The sequence below is a fragment of the Spermophilus citellus genome, assembly GCF_964194105.1.
Source record: "Spermophilus citellus genome assembly, chromosome: 3".
Lineage (NCBI taxonomy): Eukaryota > Metazoa > Chordata > Mammalia > Rodentia > Sciuridae > Spermophilus > Spermophilus citellus.
In genome coordinates this window covers 4,437,698-4,459,387 of record NC_138184.1, presented here as the reverse complement: position 1 = coordinate 4,459,387, position 21,690 = coordinate 4,437,698, and the positions used below count along the sequence as shown (strand labels likewise).

At 39.7% G+C, this 21,690-nt stretch overlaps 1 protein-coding gene across 1 annotated transcript in view; it reads right to left on the bottom strand.

Annotated features, from left to right (window-relative positions):
• Nucleotides 1–10,845: 10,845 nt before the first annotated feature.
• LOC308645568 (vomeronasal type-2 receptor 116-like) overlaps nucleotides 10,846–21,690 on the bottom strand; it is a gene marked incomplete at both ends in the record, with an annotated part of 40,124 nt that continues 29,279 nt past the window's right edge. The window contains 6 exons of the mRNA XM_081287773.1: nucleotides 10,846–11,768; nucleotides 14,338–14,461; nucleotides 15,734–15,961; nucleotides 16,547–16,565; nucleotides 16,867–17,636; nucleotides 18,038–18,329. Coding sequence (XP_081143899.1) covers nucleotides 10,846–11,768; nucleotides 14,338–14,461; nucleotides 15,734–15,961; nucleotides 16,547–16,565; nucleotides 16,867–17,636; nucleotides 18,038–18,329 — 2,356 coding nt within the window. The remainder of the gene's footprint in view (nucleotides 11,769–14,337; nucleotides 14,462–15,733; nucleotides 15,962–16,546; nucleotides 16,566–16,866; nucleotides 17,637–18,037; nucleotides 18,330–21,690) is intronic.

Below are 21,690 nucleotides of genomic sequence, written 5' to 3'. Positions count from 1 at the left end.
GAGATGGACCTTCACACTCACTAGGATGTTACAATAATTTGATAAAAAGAAAGCAAGTGCCAGAGAGGATGTGGAGAAATCTGAGCCCTTGCATATTGCTGTTAATGTAAAGCTAAGTGCCCACAGTGGAAAACAGTTGGATGCCAACTCAAAAGTGGGCAAAGAATTACTCTTTATGACTGAGCCTTTCCACTCCCTAGGTGCAGTGCTCAGAAAAAGTAAAGTCATGAATCCAAATAAATATTCAGAACAGCTGTTCATGCAAGTCCAGATTTGGAAACAACATGAATATCCATCTGTGGAAGGATAGGAAGACAGAATGTGTTGTATCCAGAACACAGAATGGCACTCAGTCATAGAAAGGAATGAAGGATACCTGTATAATGTGGATAAACTTGAAATCCCAAAGTTCAGTGAAAGGAACCAGACACAGTAGGTCACATATTGTATGACTGATGTCTATGAGCCATCCAGAATAAGTAAGTGCCCCAAGTAGAGGAAAATTGATGGTTGTGTGATCTGAGGTGGTCAGGATTTGCAAGTGATGCTTAATGGAGAAGGATTTTGATCATGAGGTGATGGAAATGATTTGGAACTGGATGGATATGATGCCTGAACACCAGAGTGAATGTACTACATACATTGTGAATGTGAAGGTACCAGATGCTATTGATTCATTATCTTTAAAATGGTTCATATTTGTTATTTGAATTTCACCATAATAAAAAAAATCATTCTCTAAGTGTGGAATTAGAAAAAGTAAACTTAAAACCAAAAAACAATAAGCCATTAAAACACATGATTCAAGAATATCCCTGCATAAAAGTGCAAAAAAAAATATATATATGATAAATACAGCTTTTCAAAAACATTTGGGAAGTGATGACAGCAGTTTATGGATGTTAAGAGCTATCCAGATAAAAACAGTGAACTTGAACTTGACTAACTATTTTAATCAGGAAAAAAATCCTAATGAATTATGATGCAAACAATAAAATAACCAGCTCTAAAAAGAGTAAAACAGAAAATTAAGCAGGTGTAATGATACATCTTATCAAAATATAAATATGTATAGTGTCTGCCAATTAAAGAATAAAATGTAGCAATTAGTTCAGTACCCACAATTTCAGGGACAGTGATGAATGCAAGATAGCATTTACTGTTTGTACTCTTGATGGACCGCTGAGGGAAGTTTTACATGACTCTTTTTAAAAAGTAGGTGGGCCAAAAAGTAAATCAGTCTCACTTCCTTTAGAATAGAAGAAATCAAAATTAGTTTTTTTTTTCCCAAAATTCAAGTTCAGAAAGCAAACTGAGAAGCTTGCAGGGCATCGTGAGTGGGTGAGGTGACATTTGCTTGGGTCATACAGTTGCCCAGTGGGCAGATTTGGTTTTCAGTGTTCTATAAATGGGAGGTGCATCATCATATGCACAAGACAGCAAGGTGTCCTCCTCTGGGGATGCAAGTGAGGGCTGCACTCTCCTCTTGGCAAACCCTTTGGCAAAGGCCGTGGTGCTTTCCAACCTATGGTCTTGAGTCTATTTAGAGGCAGATGCCAAGACACAAGCACTTGGACTCCATGTGTCTGCAAGTGTTTAAAAAGGACCAGATTTTCTAGGTTTTCAAACATTTGGGAACAGCATCTTCTGTAGCCATGGTTACCTGAGCCATTTGGAGTTAGCCCTTTGCCGCTCCCAACCAGTGCAGGCAGCTGAACTTAAGATTGCTTGTGTAAATTTGCAGGGGCACCAAATAAAACACAGACACAATTTACCTTTACATAGGCTTCAGGAAGGCTTCCCTGCTTGAAATTCCAGAATTATCATCTTTATCTTCCCAGTGAAGATGCTGAGCACTTTGTGCCGGTTAAAAAATTTGACCTATCCTCTCCAAGTTGGCAGGTGTGATATGTAAAGGCCAGCTTTTGGGCCAGAATCTACTAGATAGAACAGATCTATCAGCTCCAGTATCTATGATACCCTGAAATTTTTTATGATTGATTTTAAGATCTAGTAGAGGGCGTTCCTGCCAAACTAATTGAGCCCAGTACACTCCATCCGGGGAATTGGAAGTTGAGGTCTCATCTGGGCCATCTGCGGAGCAGCAGTTTAGGAGTACTAGCTGTGCCAATACATCTCCTGTAGAGTGCTGAATGGCATGGCCTGATTGTACAGTGATCTCAATCTCATCTCTAAAATTTGATTCCATCACTCCTGGCAGTACCTGAATTCCCTTTTTAAAATTGTTTTGTCCCGAAGTTAGGCCTATGGTATTTGGGGGTAACGGCCTACAGATCCCAGTAGGGACTCGTTGTGGCCCCATTTCAGGTGGTAAAGTCACTGCTAGGACTGGTTGTAAGAGCACAGTCTTGGTGGAGCCAGCTGGTAGTAGTGACAAGCTGGCATGGCCAGCCCTGATGATGTCGGAGTCTGTGGCTCCTCTTCCAATCAGAAGTTGAGGTCTTCCAGCATATATTGCAGCGCCCCTACTGTTTGGCAGGCTTGGGGCAGGCCCTGCATCCAGTTTGATGAATGTATGATATATCAAAATACATTCTACTATCATGTATAGCTAAAAAGAACAAATAGATTTTTTACTGGGTGTATTGGCACATGGCTATAATCTCAGTGCCTCAGGAGGCTGAGGCAGGAGGATTACATGTTCAAAGCCTGTCTCAGCAACTTAGGGAGAAGCTAAGCAACTTAGAGAGATCCTGTCTCAAAATACAAAAAAGGTTGAGGATGTGGCTCAGTGGTTAAGTGTCCCTGGGTTCAGTCCCTAGTATCGCCACAAAAAATGTGCAGGGAAGGGACAAAGCTGGGGGGGGGCAGGGGCATGCCTGTTTCTCCATGCTGTGGTCTGTCTGCATGTCAGGTTCTGCAGGGTCCCGCTGGGATCAAACCTAAAAAGTTTGGAGATCAAACTTAAAAAAGAGTGCAGGTGAGGGGGACAAAATGGAGTCAGTGAAGACAAGGACTGGGCCATCCTTTGTGGGGAAAGGACAATTTGAAAGGAGCTCCTGATACAGTTTTTTTTTTATGAAGGTCATGTTTTTAAACTTTTAAAATTAATTTCGATTGATAGATAAAAACATACAAATTGCACATATTTGTGGAGTACCATGTGATGTTTTACCACATGTATATTTTATATAATGTTTAAATCAGGTTAAACATATCTTCTCAAACATTCTTTAAGGTGAAAACTTTCAAAATCCTTCTATCTTGAAGGATACTATGTGTTATGGTTTCCTATAGTTACCCTAGTGTGCAATAGCACAACAGAATTTGCTTCTATTTAATATTGGCTTTAGTGTACTGATTGCCCTCTTCCTTTTTATCCCCAGCCCCTCGTTGCCCCATCTTCTGGTAACTGCCAATCTACTCTCAGATCCTATGAAGTCAACTTATTATAAAAGTCACCACTGTGGTATATAACATGTGACATCACCTTAAAGCTGAGGGGTTATTTTTTCTAAATTCAAGCCTGTGTGATGTTAAATTCTTGACATTGGACAAAGTTTATAGACACTCCGAGGACGTCATGAACATCAGAGTTAGATTGTTAGCCTAAAATTTGCAGTTAGAGACTGCTTTACCATTGGTCTTTTCTAAATTGCACAGTACAAGTGTAAATAATAACATTTGAAGCAGAAAACAAAATGGAGAACAGTCTAGCAGTTTTTCTTGACCCTCAACTCAACTCATCTTGACCCAAACTTAGAATACTAAGATTTTTGGGAGGTAGATAAAGATGGTAGCTGAGTAAGATCCTGATTGTCTCTCCACAAATGTGCCAATTCAAATACTTATTCTTGCACCAAACTAACTTTACAAGAGCCAAGCAAGTTAGATGAGAGACCCCTGTGCCCTGCTATTTCATAACAATAAGAAAAGACACATTGAGGAACACAAAGGGAAGGAGTTGCTCCTGTCACTCTTCTGGCAACTCTCAGCAGCATGGAAAAGGGAGGAGAGGGAATTAAGTCCAGGCCTTAGAGTTGGTTGATGCCCAGTACCAGGCCTGCCACAGTGAAACACAGGGGTGGGCAGAACCTTAAAATCCGTGGACCCAGGCAAATACTAATTGACTGAGCTGCTGGAACTGCATTATTCAGTTGGCTATTTGCCTCTGCTCCTGTCCTTTACTTTCAGGCAGCAGAGTGAGGAGTAAGTCTTTACCCAGTGGGTAGTAGGTTAGAAAGCTAGAGCAGGACCTGTCTTGGAGCTCAATGAGGGGCCAGGCAGAAAACAAAGGCCCCATGCACTGGGCACATCAAGAACAGGAACTCATAGACCTGCCCTTGCATCAGGCACAGACCTGTACTATTATGGGACAGACTCAAGCTTTGGACTTGGTGCCCAAACCCCTCCAGACCTTGCAGGTTCCTGCAGCTGTGAGACTCGTCTGTGACCCATTTTAACCAAAGGGATGTCTCTGCCACCTGTCCCCCAACCTCAGACAACCCAGCTATTTCCAAGTCAGTCCTTGCAGAGAGAGTTTCTAGACCTGCCCAGGCACCATGCAGACACCTGTGCCACAGTGGGAAGAGGCATGTTTTGACCTGCACTACTGTCAGCTTCATCATGGGCCTGAGTATACCTCTGAGACTGTGTAGGTTTTATGGCTGTGAGACTCATGTGTTACCCAGCTTAGATCAGCTTAAGTGTCTAAGGGACTTTCTTTATAAAATACTCAAACCTTAAACACTGGCATGGAGCAAGATCCCATTCTCTGGGGTAGGACAGGGTAGTAACTATGGGACTTTGCCTTGAAACTTAGTGTCAGGCTGGTGATGCCCCACACTGGACAAATACTAATGGCCCTCATGCAAAGTCCTGAATGTTAATGGGGCTTGTGGACCATCCCCAATCCCAGGCGGGAGACATGGTCTCAGTAAATTGGATTTTTATTCTAGTCAGCATCTCCTGTGGCTTGTTGAGCAGCCTTGGGCCATGAGTTCACCTCAATAGTAAGCTTCCCATAGCTGTGCTGGTCTTGGTGGGCTGTGGGCTCAGGTGTGACATAGCTTTGTGGAGTTGTTGGCTATAGGCATGCATAGGATCCTGGGGCTGGTCTTCCATAGTGATTCTGTTCAGAGCCAGGCAGAATTCCAGTGTCAGACCACAGGCTGGTGGTTCTGGTGAGGCACCTGTACTTAGCCTGGCCAAAGAGGGAAGCTGATACGGACAGATTTCCCTTGTTAGCTGCTCCCCAAGTTGGTTCGGAATAACACCCAAACTTCAGATTTGGGAAAAACTCAGGCATGGATTCCCAATGGTGTGAAACCCATGGCAAAGGTGGCCCAACACTGAAATAGTGGAAATGACTGCAGATCTGTGAGATAAGTAGCCTGCTAAGGACCTCTTGGAAGACAGAGCCATATCAGGATAACTGGAAGAAATCCTGAACCTTCAGTGCCCAGGAGACATTGCAGAGCAACCAGGACAAGAGCTCTCAGGAAACCTGACTTCATCTAAAGGTCAAAGTGAGTGCCTGGTACTGACCTTCTAGTAGTCAGTGTGGGAGATCTTGTGGAGAATTTGAAACCAGTAGAGTTAAGTTCTAACAGAGAAATTTAACAGAAATAGAAATTAAGTAAATGAGATATCCTTCAGCTTAAAAATGCACGTACATAAATTGAAAACCTGATGAAATGTGCCCAAACCAGGGTAGATTAAAGAGAAGAAAGAATTAATGAGCTCAAAGACACAGTACTTGAAAATAAAAAGGAGGAGGTAAAAGAAAAACAAAAGCAAAACAATGAAGGAATGAAGAAAACATATAGGAACTTTGGGAGAGCATTAAAAGGGTAAATACCTGAGGGTGGGTACTGTGCTGCATGCCTGTAATCCCAGTGGTTTGGGAGGCTGAGGCAGGAGGATCATGAGTTCAAAGCCAGCCTCAGTAAAAATGAGACACTAAGCAACTCAGTGAGACCCTGTCAAATACAAAATAGGGCTGGGTATGTGGCTCAGTGGTTGAGTGCCCCTGAGTTCAAGCCTTGGTATCCCCCCCCCAAACAAAAAAATGCCTGGGTTATTTGGGTTCATGATGGGTTTGAGAATGCCAGAGGAATGACAGATTCTAATCTCTAATTTTATAATAGAAAATGTCCCAAGCCTAGAGAAGAACACCGTATCCAGGTACAGAAAGGTCAAATGTCGCAGTCAGACTTAACTTCAACCTAGCCTACCTAAAGGAAAAAATCAAATTCTTGAAGTGAAAGAAAAAGACTCTCAAGATCACAAGAGAAAAGAAACAATACCTGAACATGTTCCAGTTCACCTGAAAGTGAAGGTAGACTTCTCAGCAGAAATCTGATGGACTGGGAGAGAATGGCAAAGGAAAAAACATCTGCCAGTGAAACACACTGTATCCAGCAAAGCTGGCCTTGGGAAATGAATGAGAAACAAAGACATTCCAAGACAAACAGAAGTGGAGAGAATGCATATAGAAACAATTAGTGCCAAACAGACATATGCCAGGAGAATCCATTATGGGAAGTGTCCAGAATAGGCACAGAGATGCCAAGTAGATGAGTCTGTACCAGGACTGGAGGGAGGGAAGGAGGGAGGAAGGAGGAGAAGCTGCATATGGAATAGGATGCTGAATGCACCAGCTTCTTAGCAAGTACTTAAGAAGTAGTGGCAAATTTATGAATAAGTCTCAGCATTTGATCCAATGATTTTATTTTAACTTAAATAAGAGAAAATATACAAAGTTTATTTAAAATATTCATCATCTATAAATTACCTAAACTCATGGCTGATTAACATAAAGAAAATGTAGTGTATGTACTCAGTGGAGTTTTAGCCATAAAGAAGAAAGAAATCATGGCACTTTCTCTTAAATGGATGGAACTGGAGAACATGATGCTAAGTGAAATGAGCCAGACTCAGAAAATCCAGGGTGGAAGACTTTCTCTCACATGTGGAAGCTAGAACAAAATAAGGGAGAAAAGCCTGGGCTGGGGAATCTCTTGGAAGTAGAAGATCAGTGGAGAGAGGAAGGGGAGGGGGAAGGAGAAAGGATGGGAGAAGGGAGTAGGAGTGGAATGAAACTGACCAGACCATGTTATCTATGCACATGTATCAATAAGTCACAGGGAATTCCACCTATATGAATACCTATGAAGCACCGATTTTAAGAAACAATAGTAGGAAGATAGTAAAGTAGAGGAAAGGGAAGACGGGGAGGGAGGGGGAAGGGAAAGAGGAAGTCTGAAGTGGAGTAAATTATGTTCCATGATTGCATGATTATGTTAAAATGAACCCAATATTATATGTAACATAACATACTAATAAAACATTAAAAGGAAATATCTGAAATCAATAGACATTGAGCAGGCAGAGTTTCTCACACAGGCGAGAGACAGTAAGGATGCAATTCCACACTAGCACCAGAAGCCTTCCTATCTCCATCTGTGCAGGGACACAGAGAAATGACAGTGATACATGATGCCAAGGTTGGCACAGGGGTAGAGTCCCCCATGGAAGCACATTATGTGTTAGCTGACCCTCTTCTGCATGTGTGGGCATGTTCATTGATCACTTTAGTGTCTCTTTCTTCCTTTGGTACTGGGGATTGAACTCAGGGGCACTTGGCCACTGAGCCATATCCTCAGACCTATTTTTTATTTTATATAGAGATAGGGTCTCACTGAGTTGCTTAGTGCCTCACTTTTGCTGAGGCTGGCTTTGAACTTGTGCTCCTCCCGTCTCAGCCTCCCAAGTCACTAGGATTACAGGTGTGTGCCACTGCGTTGGGCAGTTCATTGATCACTTTAGAAGTAAACTTGAGTCTTGCCACCAAGAAAGCATGCACAGAGCACAGGTGTGTGCTGGTGAGCCCTCACTGGGCAGCGGTACAGCAGGTCAGATATAGAGATATGTGCCACATGGTTGCATAAGTGAAGGTCGTGTTTATTTTTTCATGGGTATATTAACAATCAGGATTGAGGAGGAAAGCATGAACTCCTTCTGAGGTAATTTTCTTTTTTTCTTCAAGATCAGGGGACGGAATGCCTTCAGGTTTTAAAATAGTCCCTAGTAATCCTGTGGATTTTAGTGATAACTATGGTGATATCTCTTATTTCATCTCTAATTTTATTAATTTGGGTCTTCTCTCTTTCTTTTTGTTCATTTGGCTAAGGGTTTATTAAACTTGTTTTTTTTTTAAAACCAACTCTGTGTTACATTGATCCTGTGTATTAATTATTTATTCTCAATCAGCTCTGATCTTAACTGTTCTACTAGTTTTTAATTGATTTGTTCTTATTTTTATAGACACTAAGGTGCATCCTTAGGTAGTTTATTTGGAATCTTTTTTTAAATGTAGGCACTCATAATTATAAACTTCATTCTTAGAACCATATTCATAGTGTCTCACTATAAAGCACCAGCAGAATAGTGTAGGGAGGAAGAGAGAGAAAGATGAAATACTGGAGCTAAAATGGAACAAATTATATTCCAAGCATGTATGGTTATGTCAAAAATGAAATTCACTATTATGTATAACTGTAATGTAGTAATATAATTTAAAAATTTAAACTTACATTCATCTATGATCGCTATGACCCCCCCCCAGGTTGAACTAAGAGGATATAGAAAATATAACCAGACCAATAAAAAGCAATGATATTGAAGCAGGAATAAATAGTCTTCCACTAACAACCATAGAAACAACAATGAAGCTCAGGGCCAGATGGATTCCCAACTGAGTTCTCCCAGACCTTTGAAGGACTAATGCCAATGCTGCTCAGATTATTTCATGAAATTGAAAATAGAAATTCCAAATTTACTCTGTGAAGCCAATATCATTCTGATACCAACACCAGATAAAGACACATCTAAGAAAAAACTATAGACCTGTATCCCAGATGAACATAGATGCAGGAACCTTCAAAACAATATTAGCAAACCATATTCACCAACATATTAATAAGATTGTATGTAATAGTGAAGTTGGTTTCATTCCAGTGATGCAAGGATTATTGAATATTTGAAAATCAATAAATGTGTAATTCATCACAGGAATCAAATTAAGGACAAAAATCACATGATCATCTCAATAGAGGCAGAAAAAGCCATTGATAAAATTCATAATCCATTCTTGTTAAAAACACCAGTAAAAGAAGGGATAGAAGGACTTACCTCAATACCATGAAGGGTATATTTGACAGATTGAAAGTCAACATTATAGTAAATGGAGAAAAACTGAAAACATTTTCTCTAAAATCAGGAAGAAGACAAAGATGTCCATTCTCACCACTCTTATTCCATATAGTTCTGTGTGTGTGTGTGTGTGTGTGTGTGTGTGTGTGTGTGTTGCTGGGGATTGAACCCAGGGCCTTGTGAATGTGAGGCAAGCACTCTACCAACTGACCTATATCCCCAGCCCCTAGTTCTCGAAACTCTAGGCAGAACAATCATTCAGGGGATGAAATTAAATAAGGGTTATAGATGATATGATTTTGTATTTAGAAGAACTAAAAATCTTTTAACAGAAAACTCCTAGAACTATTATCAGATTCATCAAAGTAGTAGGATACAGAGTTAGAAAATTAATAGTTTTTCTAATCACAAATACTAAAACCGCTAAAAAAAAAGTAATGAGGAACCAGAAACCCAGGGATTAACATAATTAAAGAGGTGAAAGAACTCTGCAACAAAAACTTCAGAATATTGAGAAAAGACATAGGAGAAGGCAGTAGAAGATGGAAAGTCTTCCCAAGTTTATGGACAGGCAGAATTAATATTGTTGAAATGGTCACATTACCCAAAGTGATATCTATATTCAATTCAATCCCCATCAAAATACCAATGGCATTTTTCATAGAACTAGAAAAATAGTCCTACAGTTAATGTGGTACAATAAAAGACCTGGAATAGCCAAATAAATCCTAAGGAAAGAAAAGCAATGCTGGAGACATCACAATGCCTGATTTCAAATTATACTACAGAGCTGTAGTGTCAAAGCTGCATGGCATTGGCATTCAGACACAATGTATACCAGTGGAAGAAAACACAGGGACAAACCCTGAGAAAGTTGTCTGATTATTTGAATAGGGCAGCAAAAACATAGATTGAAGAAAATATATTAACACCAACCCCCAATAACCCAATCAATAAATGGGCAAATGGACTAGATGTTTCTCAAAAGAAGAAATTTAAAAAGTCAACAAATATATGAAGAAATATTCAATAACCTTAACAACATCCTTAATAATCAGAGAAATACAAGTCAATACTACACTGAGATTTTTATCATCCAAAATGAATGTATAAATTCAATAAATGTCTGTTACAATTTCAATCTTTTTCTTATAGCATGCGATAAACTGACTCTAAAATTTAAGGGACACATTAAAGAAAAATTCTCCAAAGTGATCTCAAGAATACTGAAAAAGACAAAAATAAGAAATACATTATCAGTTTTCAAAACATACTACACTTAGTATATGAAATATGACTTATTTGATAGAAAAAGGAATAACTGAAATACATAGAGGGATTTTAAAACAGAGCACACTATCTTTGTGAATTTAGGACATTTTATATATGACTAATGTAAATGAAGGAATCGAAACAGACGCCTACGTGCAGTGGGAACACCACACAGATGAGCAGGATCTGCAGGATGCACTGTAGATTTCATGAATAAAAATCACTTCAAATGCAACCCAATGGAAAAAAGACATAAATACAAGTGGGGCAACTGTTATTAGTGCAGAAAGAGGTGTAGATTGCTGGTTCCTTGAAGGAAATCACATGTAGAAATCCAATATCAAACTGCTGGGAGCTTTAACTCAGACCCTCAATTTTCAGAAACCCAAGTAAAGCTCAAGAAGGCTTATTGCTCCTACAATGAAGTTTCTCTCTGGACCCACGTAGAGAGCTCCTATGTAGCCTTAATAAAATAACATAGCACTTGGGGACAAAGATGCAGCCCAGGAGCCCTGCGCTGGAGGCCAGGATGGAGAAGACCTCCACGGCCACCATGACCTTGCCCTTGGTGCTGTGGTACACAGGGAGGAAGGTGAGCCAGACACTGCAGAACCCCAGCATGCTGAAGGTCAGGAACTTGGCTTCATTGAAGGTGTCAGGCAGGTTCCTGGCCAGGAAGGCCACCGTGAAGGTCCCCAGAGCCAGGGAGCCCAGGTATCCCAGGGCACAGTAGAAGGCAGTGACTGAGCCCTTGTTGCACGTGATGATGATGTGGCCATGTTCAGAGTGTGTGTCTGTGTCTACAAAGGGAGGAGAGGTCCCCAGCCAGACTCCACAGAGAGTCAGCTGGATGAGGGAGCAGCTGGGAATGATGAAGTTAGGTGCCCCTGACACCAGCCACCACCTCATCCTTCTCCCTGGGACAGTGACCTTGAAGGCCAGAATCACAGTGACAGTTTTGGCCAGGACCGTGGAAACTGCCACAGTGAACACCAGTCCAAATGTGGTCTCCTGCAGGATGCAGGTGGCTGTGCTGGGACGGCCAATGAAGAGCAGAGAGCAGAGAAAACAGAAGGTGAGGGAGATGAGCAGGATGTAGCTGAGAGCCCTGTTGTTGGCCTTGACTATGGGGGTGTCTCTGTGCTTCACAAAGACCCCAAGGACAGCAGCTGTGAGTGCAGAGAAGCAGAGAGCCGTGTAGGCCAGAGCCATGCCCAAGGGGTCTTCATAAGCCAGGAAGGTCACCGCTCTTTGGATGCAGTGGCTTTTCTCTGTGTTGGCATATTGGAGATCTGGACACTTCACACACTGGTCCATATCTGGGGAAGAATGCAAATTAAAAATTGTGTAAGTATTCAACTATGGATTAAATGTTATCAATATATATAATTGTTTTTTGCTGTTTTTGCTTGTTTATTTTGTAGTGATGGGGATCTAACCCAGCTCCTCACACATGTCTGGAAAGTAGTTACCATGGAGCCAGCCCCCAGCCCTCGGTCTGTTGTGATCTCCTCAGGTGACAGGTTTTTGACTTCACTAACTTTGTGCGTTTTATGTATATTCTCAAATCTACCAATGTGATACTTCATATTATATTTTTATGAGAAAATATTTTGTAGAATCATAAAATTACCTCCTTTTAGCAATTTTACTCTTTTTTTGTAGATTAATTTCATGAATGGTTTGTCAATTTTTATGGGATTTTACTCTAGATTTCTTATTCTTTCTTTGTTTTTTAAGTTTTTGTGTTGCATTAATCTTTTCTCTTCTATTTTGTCTGCATTTAATGTGCTGTTCCATTTCTACCTCATGACGATTGCTTCATGTATAACCTGCCAAGCATTTTTATCAATATAGGCATAATAATAATATACTCCTATTTACAGTAAGGGGTTTTAAATTTCTTTCTAATGAGAGCTTTAGTGTTACCCCACAAGTTTCATTAATAATATTTTCAATGTTGGACTCATGATTGTCTTTCTTTAAGTCTCTTCTCTTATTTATGATATATTGAAAGGTGTATTTCCACTGTGTTTCTTTAGAAAGAACTTTCCTATTAAACCCCGATTCTCTGAACAATCTGTCAGTTTACACTCTAATCAAACCTTATAACATCCCTACTATTTCTCACAATTCTTTTTTTTGTGTGTGTGCTAGGGATAGAGGCCAGGGACACTTAAGCATGGAGCACATCCCCAGCCCTTTTTTTGAGGCAGGTTCTTTCTGTGTTGCTTAGGGCTTAGTAGGCTGCTGAGACTGGCTGTGGACCTGAGATCCTGCTGCCTCAGCCTCCCGAGTTACTGGGGTTACCTGCATTGCCACTATGCCTGGCTCTCTCAAAATTTTAAAATCTGGATCTTTACAAAGAAATTTTTTTTTCATTTGTTTGTTAAAATTTATTTTTATTTATTTTATCTTCATTTAATTTTTAAAATTCTACACAACACCAGGATACATCCTGATATAATCACAAAACATGGAACACACCCTACCTAGTTTAGATCCCAGCAATTCCCTCAGTGCCACCAACTTCACTCCACTGATCCCCCACCATTCCATTTACAATTTACATTTTTTAAAAAATTAGTGTCCTGTGGATACACCTGATGCTGAGACCCACTGTGCCACCTCCATGCAAGCACATACGAATATTTGGTCAGATTCAGTTCATTGTTCTTCCCTTTCCTGTCCCTTCTTCCTCCTCCTCAGTACACTTTGTCTCCCCTACTGATCTGAAAGGTGAATTTGTTAAGGCATAAGTGTGTGGGTACTGACATTGTTGAGTACATTGTTCTTTATATGAGTTTATGGAACGTGGACATGACCGTCCCCTAAACTTATGTGTATAGAGAAGTATGCAAATTGACTGTATTGCCTTCTATATTGTCAGTCTCAATACATTTATAAACAAACATTTGAATCACATTGTGTTGTGATATTAAGCTACATATACACCACACTGAAATCTGAAAAACCCTGCATGGAGCTGATTCTAGCCATTTGTTACTATAAATCTAAACATTACCAAGATGATACCTAGGAATTATCATTATTACTTTCCTGACATATGACTGTGTCAGAATCCAACCTTCATTCCCACATTCTCTGTGTTTCAGTCAGAAAGAACCTTTTTTTATGTCCATGAATATTACATGACTTACAAATGTGCAATTTTTTGGTTTCCACTAATCCTAAAAGAATTTAATCTACACTTTCTGCATCAGATACCATAGGAATGCTCCCAATACTAATTCCACCTTTCCTGTAACAGTTTCAATATAAATGCCTCCTTGAAGAACACCCTATAAAAATCAGTGAATATAGCTGTGCAGCCCTTTGGCTCTTCCTTGAATTCATGTCATTTTATCTTGTGTATTCCACTCACCTGTGAATGAGTGGAGAGCAGGGAATAAGACCTACTCATGGGTGCTTTGAAAGCATGCTTTATAGCACAGTGACACCTGCAGGTTAAACCAAGCACTTTCTGAACCTTGCTATGTGTCAAGAACAGTGCTGGCAGTGGGGAGGTAGAGTGTGAAAGATGTGTATCTGCAATGTGGTCTAAACATAGTTTCAAAGGAGACCAAGAAGATTGTGCTTTAAATTCCATGGTGGAGATAAAACCGACATTCCTGTGCAGTGATGGAAGGGGCTTCTTGAGATTACATGCCCATAGTGTATTTAGAATGGGGTAGCCAAATGTGTAGTTTAGGACTACAGAGTTGTGTTATTTCAAGGTGAAATACTATTGTGAATAACAATTAAACTCCTACCTGAAGGAAAGAAGAGTTTTATCTCTGAAGTCCCTTCCAGATCTTTTCCATTTGCTTGTGTTGACTGAAGAATATTAAGAATAATAGGGAATTTCTGCACAAGGCACATGCTCACCTGTTTCATTAGAAATCTCGTTCTCCGGGCAAGGAGTGCAACTGAAACAACAGGCAGGCTTTCCCTCCTGTGGGGATTTCCTAAATCCAGGACCACATCTCTCAGTGCAGACAGAATGAGGGGTCTGAGGAAAATCAGATGGGTGTTGGGAACTGCTCAGCCTCATTGGACTTGTCCTCCAGTCAGTACAGAGTGTTAGAGAATGGGACCATTAGAAGGCATAATATGTATCCAAAAGTCTAATAAATTGCTTTGATAATGCTATAGTTATGATATCATATGTCTCCCAAAGACCTTGATGCTAAAGGCCAATAGTGCCATTGTGAGGTGGTGGAACCTTCACGTAGTGGCACCTAGTGGGAGGAAGTTGGGGCATAGCCTTGAAAGATGTTGAAATCTCTCTACTTCCTGGTTACAATGAGGGTAGCAACTTCCCTGCCACATACTCTCACCATGATGTACTTCCCTAGCTACAGACCCAAAAGCAAGAGGCCAAATGACTACAGACTGGAAAACCAAAACTGAGTCAAAACAAACACACTCCTTCTTGTTAAGTTAGATTTTCTTAGGCAACTTGTCACAGTGATGGAAACTAATACAGTTGTCATGTATATTTTATGATATGAAATATACGAACAGTTAGAATCATGTTGGTCAGTACATGGGTTTTTGTCCATGGACTGAACATCAAAACTGAGTGAAAATAGATCATTTCTCCTGTGTTAGTTAGGTTACTGTCACAGTAACCAAAACACCTGACAAGGACAACTTAATGTAGGAAACATTTACTTGGGCTCACAGTTTCAGAGGTTCAGTTCATGGTTTGATGACTCCATGGCTCTGGGCCTGAGGTAACCCAGAACATCATGGAGGAAGGAATGAGAGGGAGGGAGGGAGAGAGGGAGAGATGAGGGGAGGGAGAATATGAGTTGCACATGAGAGCCTGAGACTAAATATATAATCCCAAGATTGGCCCCCAGTGACCCCCTTCCACTAGTCACACCCAACTTGCCTACTGTTACCACCCAGTAATCCATTCAAATTATTAATCCACTGATTTAGTTATGGCTCTTATAATCAAGTCATTTCAACTCTTGCATTAACACAAGGGCTTTCGGGGGACACTATATATCCAAATCATAACACCTCCATATGTGTTGATTCTCAGGTGCCATGTGTATTTTATGACATGAAATGTATAAATAGTTACAATCATGTTGTTAAAAATGGGTTCATTTTTTCAACCACCAAGGTGTGTTCATAAGAAAATTTCTTGAATATGTGTTGTTAAATGTACTTTGTAGGCCCATGAATGAGCAATCAGGGGACATACAATACAGGACAAATTTTTGTTTATACTTGTGTAGTTAAAGCATTTTGATTGAGTCCAACCCACCTGTGTAAATCCTATGCTCCACTGTATCAGGTCCTCATGTAAAGACAGTTGTTGGCCACATGGAGCATGTGGGGAAAACTTTCCTACTTTCACCTTTCGTCCAAGACCTTCTGGAAAATTCCAAAAGTTTTGAATATCATATTCTCCTTCCATTTTCATTTTCTCATCCAAATTCACTTGTTCTCCATTAGGATTTTCAAATTTTATTTTCTTGAGAAATGGGTGAAGCTAAAGAGATACAGTTTTTTATGAATAAGCATGTCCCAAAGTTAAGACAGAAACCCTGAAGTTGATAAAGTCCCCTGTCTTTAATCCCTGTTAATTTATTTAGGTAACAGAGATTTAACCCAGGGACAACTAACCACTGAGCAACATCCCTAGCCTGTTTTTGTATTTAATTTAGATACAGGATCTTATTGAGTTGCTTTGGAACTTGGCTTTTAACTCAAGGTCCTCCTTTCTAAGCCTCCTGAGCCACTGAGGTTATAGGTGGGTGACACGGCACCTAGCTAATCTCTGTTTTATAATGCAACTTTAACATAAGCATCATAGAGTAGAACAAATGATAGCCCATGGGCAGCTAGAGAATAAGGTTTCTAGAATGATAGTTCTAGGAGAAGTTGCTCAATTAAGCACATGTAAATAATCAGAGGGTTTGGAAATCAGACAATACCTTAACTGCCTAGTGAAAGCTCACTGCATCTAGTGAGCCTCAGTCTAAGTCTGCAAAATAATGTGGTTAATTCTTCAAGTGGTGTGAAATGTGTTCACTTATGTAAGTGTCCATTAGAGTCCTAAGCAGCACTTACACACTTCAAGAGTGAATTCTGCTCTTATGGTTTAAGACAGTCATGGAAAATCAGGATTTCTTCTGTTGAAAATATCAGCTCAACAGGAGTCATTTGTAATACAAGCTTTGATGTTGGTGTAGAACACATTCTGTCCTTGCTACGGGCACTTTCCTCAAGACCGCTTCTACACAGGCCTACATTTACCTCCGACACTGAAACAAGTACAGTTTCTGTTGTACTTTCGGAGAAAGGATCCTAAACTACTTTATTTGCTCCCTTGTGGCCATCCCTTTAGAGAATCACCTTGCAGTGGTGTGTGTCATGAGGCAGAAGAGATATTACCTGCCAAGAGGAAACCAGAAGCCCATCCCCATTTCCCATTTTTGGTGTGTCTGCTTATGAAGTGTGTGGGCCACGGCATACACAGCATTGTATACGTTGTAACTCTCTTCACTCATGGCCATGTCAAAAGTGCTTTCAGGCAACCATTCCAAGGAGGCATTTAGTGGGCAGTTCTCCAAGATGTTACAGTCCAATTGAGAAAAGGAACAATGAAAACTGTAATACCACAGCCGAGCCAGGTAAACGTCTTCCGGGTATTTGGAAGGGTTAACTGTGCTGATGAAATTTGTGAACCCAGGAATCTCCCCATGGTGGTGTGAAAACATGAGAGTCCCATGAGATGAATCTAACATGAAATTTTTCCCCTTGCTGACATCTTGCCATTGTGAGTTTGTGACCCAGACTTTCCATGTCATTAGAGTTTGCCCTACATCAAACATCAAGTCTTCTAAAAACTTAGTATCACCATAAATAATAATCACATTTGCTGATGATTCAGTGACCAAGTGATGATTGAACACATGGTTCTCTGGGATCATTTCCACAAAGGCTGCACAGACTCCATTTTGCTCCATCTCCCCTCTCAAGTCTGAGAGAATCTGAATACCTTTGTGATCTTCTGAGATGAGCAGCCCTACCCAGGTCCAGTGGAAATGAAACAGCAAGGAGACCATACCAAGGGCCAGAGATGTGTCCTTGGGGGCCATCTGATAGAGAGAAGGAAACTGGACAGGATCACTCAGTTTATGATCAAAAGGTCCAAAGGTGAGCTGAAGGGAAAAGAACATTTTGAAGGAATATGATGAGAAAGGTTGTCACAAAGCACAGTCTCAGTCCTGAATGGTATATTTTATGAAGCAATAGGAGGAAGTGTTACCAAGGAAATTTATTCATATCATTTTCAAAGCCATCTCTCATATCCTGAGAGCTTTCTGGAAAATTATTGAACAGCCTCAGGTTTCCAACCCACTTTTTGCACTGCACCAGCTCCTGCTGCTCTTTATTCCAAAGAAAGAAAATGTGAATACATCACCCAGTCTCTGAGCACCTAACCTTTGAGATGACACACTTTGAAAACTGTTGAAATCTTGTCTCCTCCTGTAACCCTATCTAGGGCCCCAAGATGGGCAACAGAGGAGAATGGCTTAATCTCTTTTCTACCCACTGTTACCTGTGGAAATTTGTAGAGTTCCAGGAATGGCCCAATCTGGTAAGATGTCTTCCATGATGCTCCCATCAGTACTGCTACAGACTTGCTTTCTCTTCTACAGGTGTAATTAGGAATCATCTTTTCCAGCCCCAACAGCCAAAAGAAGGAAGTCTCCAAAACATTCCATTCAAAATATGAAATATTACAGAGATCAAATCCCAGAGACATGTTGGGTAAAATATGGGGGTTCCTGTTGATCTCCTCAATGGCAAAAACCAGTGCCAGCACAAGCTGGTAGTTCTTCAAATTATAGCTGATTGGAAGAAATAGAAATGCTTAGGGGTGACTTAGCCCTGATTATCTTCAAATTCAATGGAATTACTTATGAACCGAATGCTTTTATTTTAAAATTTGTTTTAATTTAATTTGTTTTACACATGATAGTAGAATGCACTTATGCACTTTATTTATTTATTTTTTAAGAGAGAGAGAGAGAGAGAGAGAGAATTTTTTAGTATTTATTTTTTTAGTTTTCGGCGGACACAACATCTTTGTTTGTATGTGGTGCTGAGGATCGAACCTGGGCCGCACGCATGCCAGGCAAGTGCGCTACCACTTGAGCCACATCCCCAGCCCACTTATGCACTTTAATACATCATACATAGATGGGATATAATTTCATTTTTCTGAGTGTACATGTTGCAGAATCATATTTGTCATGAAGTCATATATATACATACAGTAATAATGTCTTTTTCATTCTACTATCTTTCTTATCCCCACATCCCCTCCTCTACCTTCCCATCACCTCCCTCTTCCTAATCTAAGGTAATGCTATTTTTCCCGAGTGCCCCTCCCCCTGCCTTATTGTGAATTAACATCCTCATATTAGAGAAAACATTTGGCCTTTGGTTTTGTGGGGTAGGCTTATTTCACTTAGCGTGATATTCTCCAACTCCAACCATTTACTGGCAAATGCCATAATTTCATTCTTCTTTAAAGCTGAGTAATATTCCATTGGGTGTATATACCACATTTTCTTTATCCATTCATCTACTGAGGGACACCTAGGTTGCTTTCATAGTCTAGCTATTGTGAATTGAGCTGCTATAAACATGGATGTGGCTGCATCACTATAGTATGCCGATTTAAAGTCCTTTGGGTATAAACCCAGGAGTGGGATAGCTGGGTCAAATGGTGGTTCCATTCTCAGTTTTCTGAGGAATCTCCATACTGCTTTCCATAGTGGTTGTACCAATTTGCAGTCCCACCAGCAATGTATCAGTGTAGCTTTCCCCCCACATCCTTGGCAACATTTATTGTTGCCTATATTCTTGATGATTGTGATTCTGACAGGAGATGAAATCTTACAGTAGTTTTGATTTGCATTTCTCTAATTGTTAGAGATGTTGAACACTTTTTCATATACTTGTTGATCAATTGTATTTCTTCTTCTGTGAAGTGTCTGTTCAGTTCCTTAGCCCATTTATTGATTGGGTTATTTGGTTTTTTGGTGTTAAGTTTTTGGAGTTCTTTTCCTAGAGATTAATGCTTTATTGAAGGTGCATGTGGTAAAGATTTTCTCCCAATCTCTAGGTTCTCTCTTCACATTATTAATTGTTTCATTTGCTAAGAAGAAGGTTTTTAATTGATTCTTGGTTTTACTTCTTGCACTTTTAGAGTCTCTTCTACTAGGCACAAGGTCTCTGTTCTAGTGCCTAAGTCTTTGATCCACTTTGAGTTGATTTTTGTGCAGCATGAGAGAGGTTTAATTTCATTTTGCTACATATGGATTTCCAGTTTTGCCAGCACCATTTGTTGAATAGGCTATCTATTCTCCAGTGAATGTTTTTGGTACCCTTGTCTAGTAGGAGATAATTGTATTTATGTGGGTTTTCTCTGTGTCCTCTATTCAGTACCATTGGGCTATAAGTCTATTTTTGTGACAAAACCATGCCATTTTTGTTACTATAACTCTGTAGTATAGTTTAAAGTCTGGTATGTGGTGCCTCCTGTTTCACTTTTCTTGCTAAGGATTGCTTTAGCTATTCTGGGTCTCTTATTTTTCCAAATAAATTTCATGATTATTATTCTATTTCTATGAAGAATGTCATTGGGATTTTAATAGTAATTGCATTAAATCTGTATAATGCTTTTGGTAGTATGGCCATTTTGACCATATTAATTCTGCTTATCCAGGAGCATGGTACAGTGTGACATTTCAACATGTGTTTGCAATGTGAAATCATTTTTTTGTCTTTTTGATGAAAGCCATTCTAACTGGACTGAGAAGGTATCTTGTTTAGGTTTTTAAATGGCATTTCTATAATAATTAATGGTGTTGAACATCTTTATCATATGCATGTTGGTCATTTGTAAGTCCTCTGTTGAGAAACATCCTTTCAGGTCATATGCCCATTTTTTTTGCCAACATTTCCCCACATCTTGGGAAAGACATTGAAACTCGGATGTAAGAGTCATTTAGAACTCAGTAAGCCACTACCAGTAAAGAACCTTCCACAACATTTGATAGTTTTATTTCTAAAAGTATAGGCATAAAAAGAATATTAAAGGGTACAAAAGAGAAACTCCAGGTCACATTTATAGGCCAAACCATCAGAAGAATAGAAGATGTCAGCAGAAACTCTAAAGGCTGGGAGGGCATGGAATGATGTATTTCATGTTCAGAAAGATAATATTGCCAACCAAGATGACTATGCCCAGCAAAGTCACCCTTCAGAATCGAGTTAGAAATGGACACTTTCTATGATAAACATAGAATAAGAAAATTCATGGCCACAAAATAGGCATTTGATAGATAGTTAAGGTAATCATACACCAGACAAGGGAGAAAAGAAGACAATCATGAGAGCATAGCAAATAAAAATGTCTCAGTGGAATAATAGGTACACAAATGAGAATTAGGAAAAAATCAAGCATATTCAATACAGAAAGGCATAAAATTTCTAAGATAAATGAGAGAGGAAAAAACAGAAAGTTAAGACTACCAGAAGAAAACCCTCAATATGGCAAGGACAAGCACGTGCTTTCAACATTAATTATGAATGGAAATGGCCTTGATTCTTGGATTAAAGATGCAGACTGGCTCAATGAACTAAAAACCAAACTTACCCACATGCTGCCTGCAAAAATCTTGGCTGACTGGTCATAAAATATAATAAACCTGAATGCAGCAGGTGTAGATTCACCTTTAACAAAACCAACATCAAACCAAAATCAGTGAAAAGAGACAAAATAAATGAATCAGGATAAAGTGAACAATTCTCCAAGTGGATGTGACAATTTTAAATAATACAACAAACATTAACACACCAGTTTTGTAAAACTAACACTACCAGACATGAAGGGAGAGACTGGTCCTGATACAGAATCAGTGAGTAAATTCAATAACATATACTTACCGAGAGAGAGATCATTCAGACAAAGCATGACAATTAATGAAACCCCAGAGTGCTAGATCAAATAGAGTTGACAGCCATCTACAGAATATTCCATTCAACAACTACAGGATATACTATCTATGTATTGGCACATGGAACTTGTCCAAAAATAGATCACATATCTTGCCACAAATTAAGCCACAGTGAATTAAAAAATTGAAATAATTTATTTCATTTTATCAGGTCATAAAGGAATGAAAGAGAAATCAATAA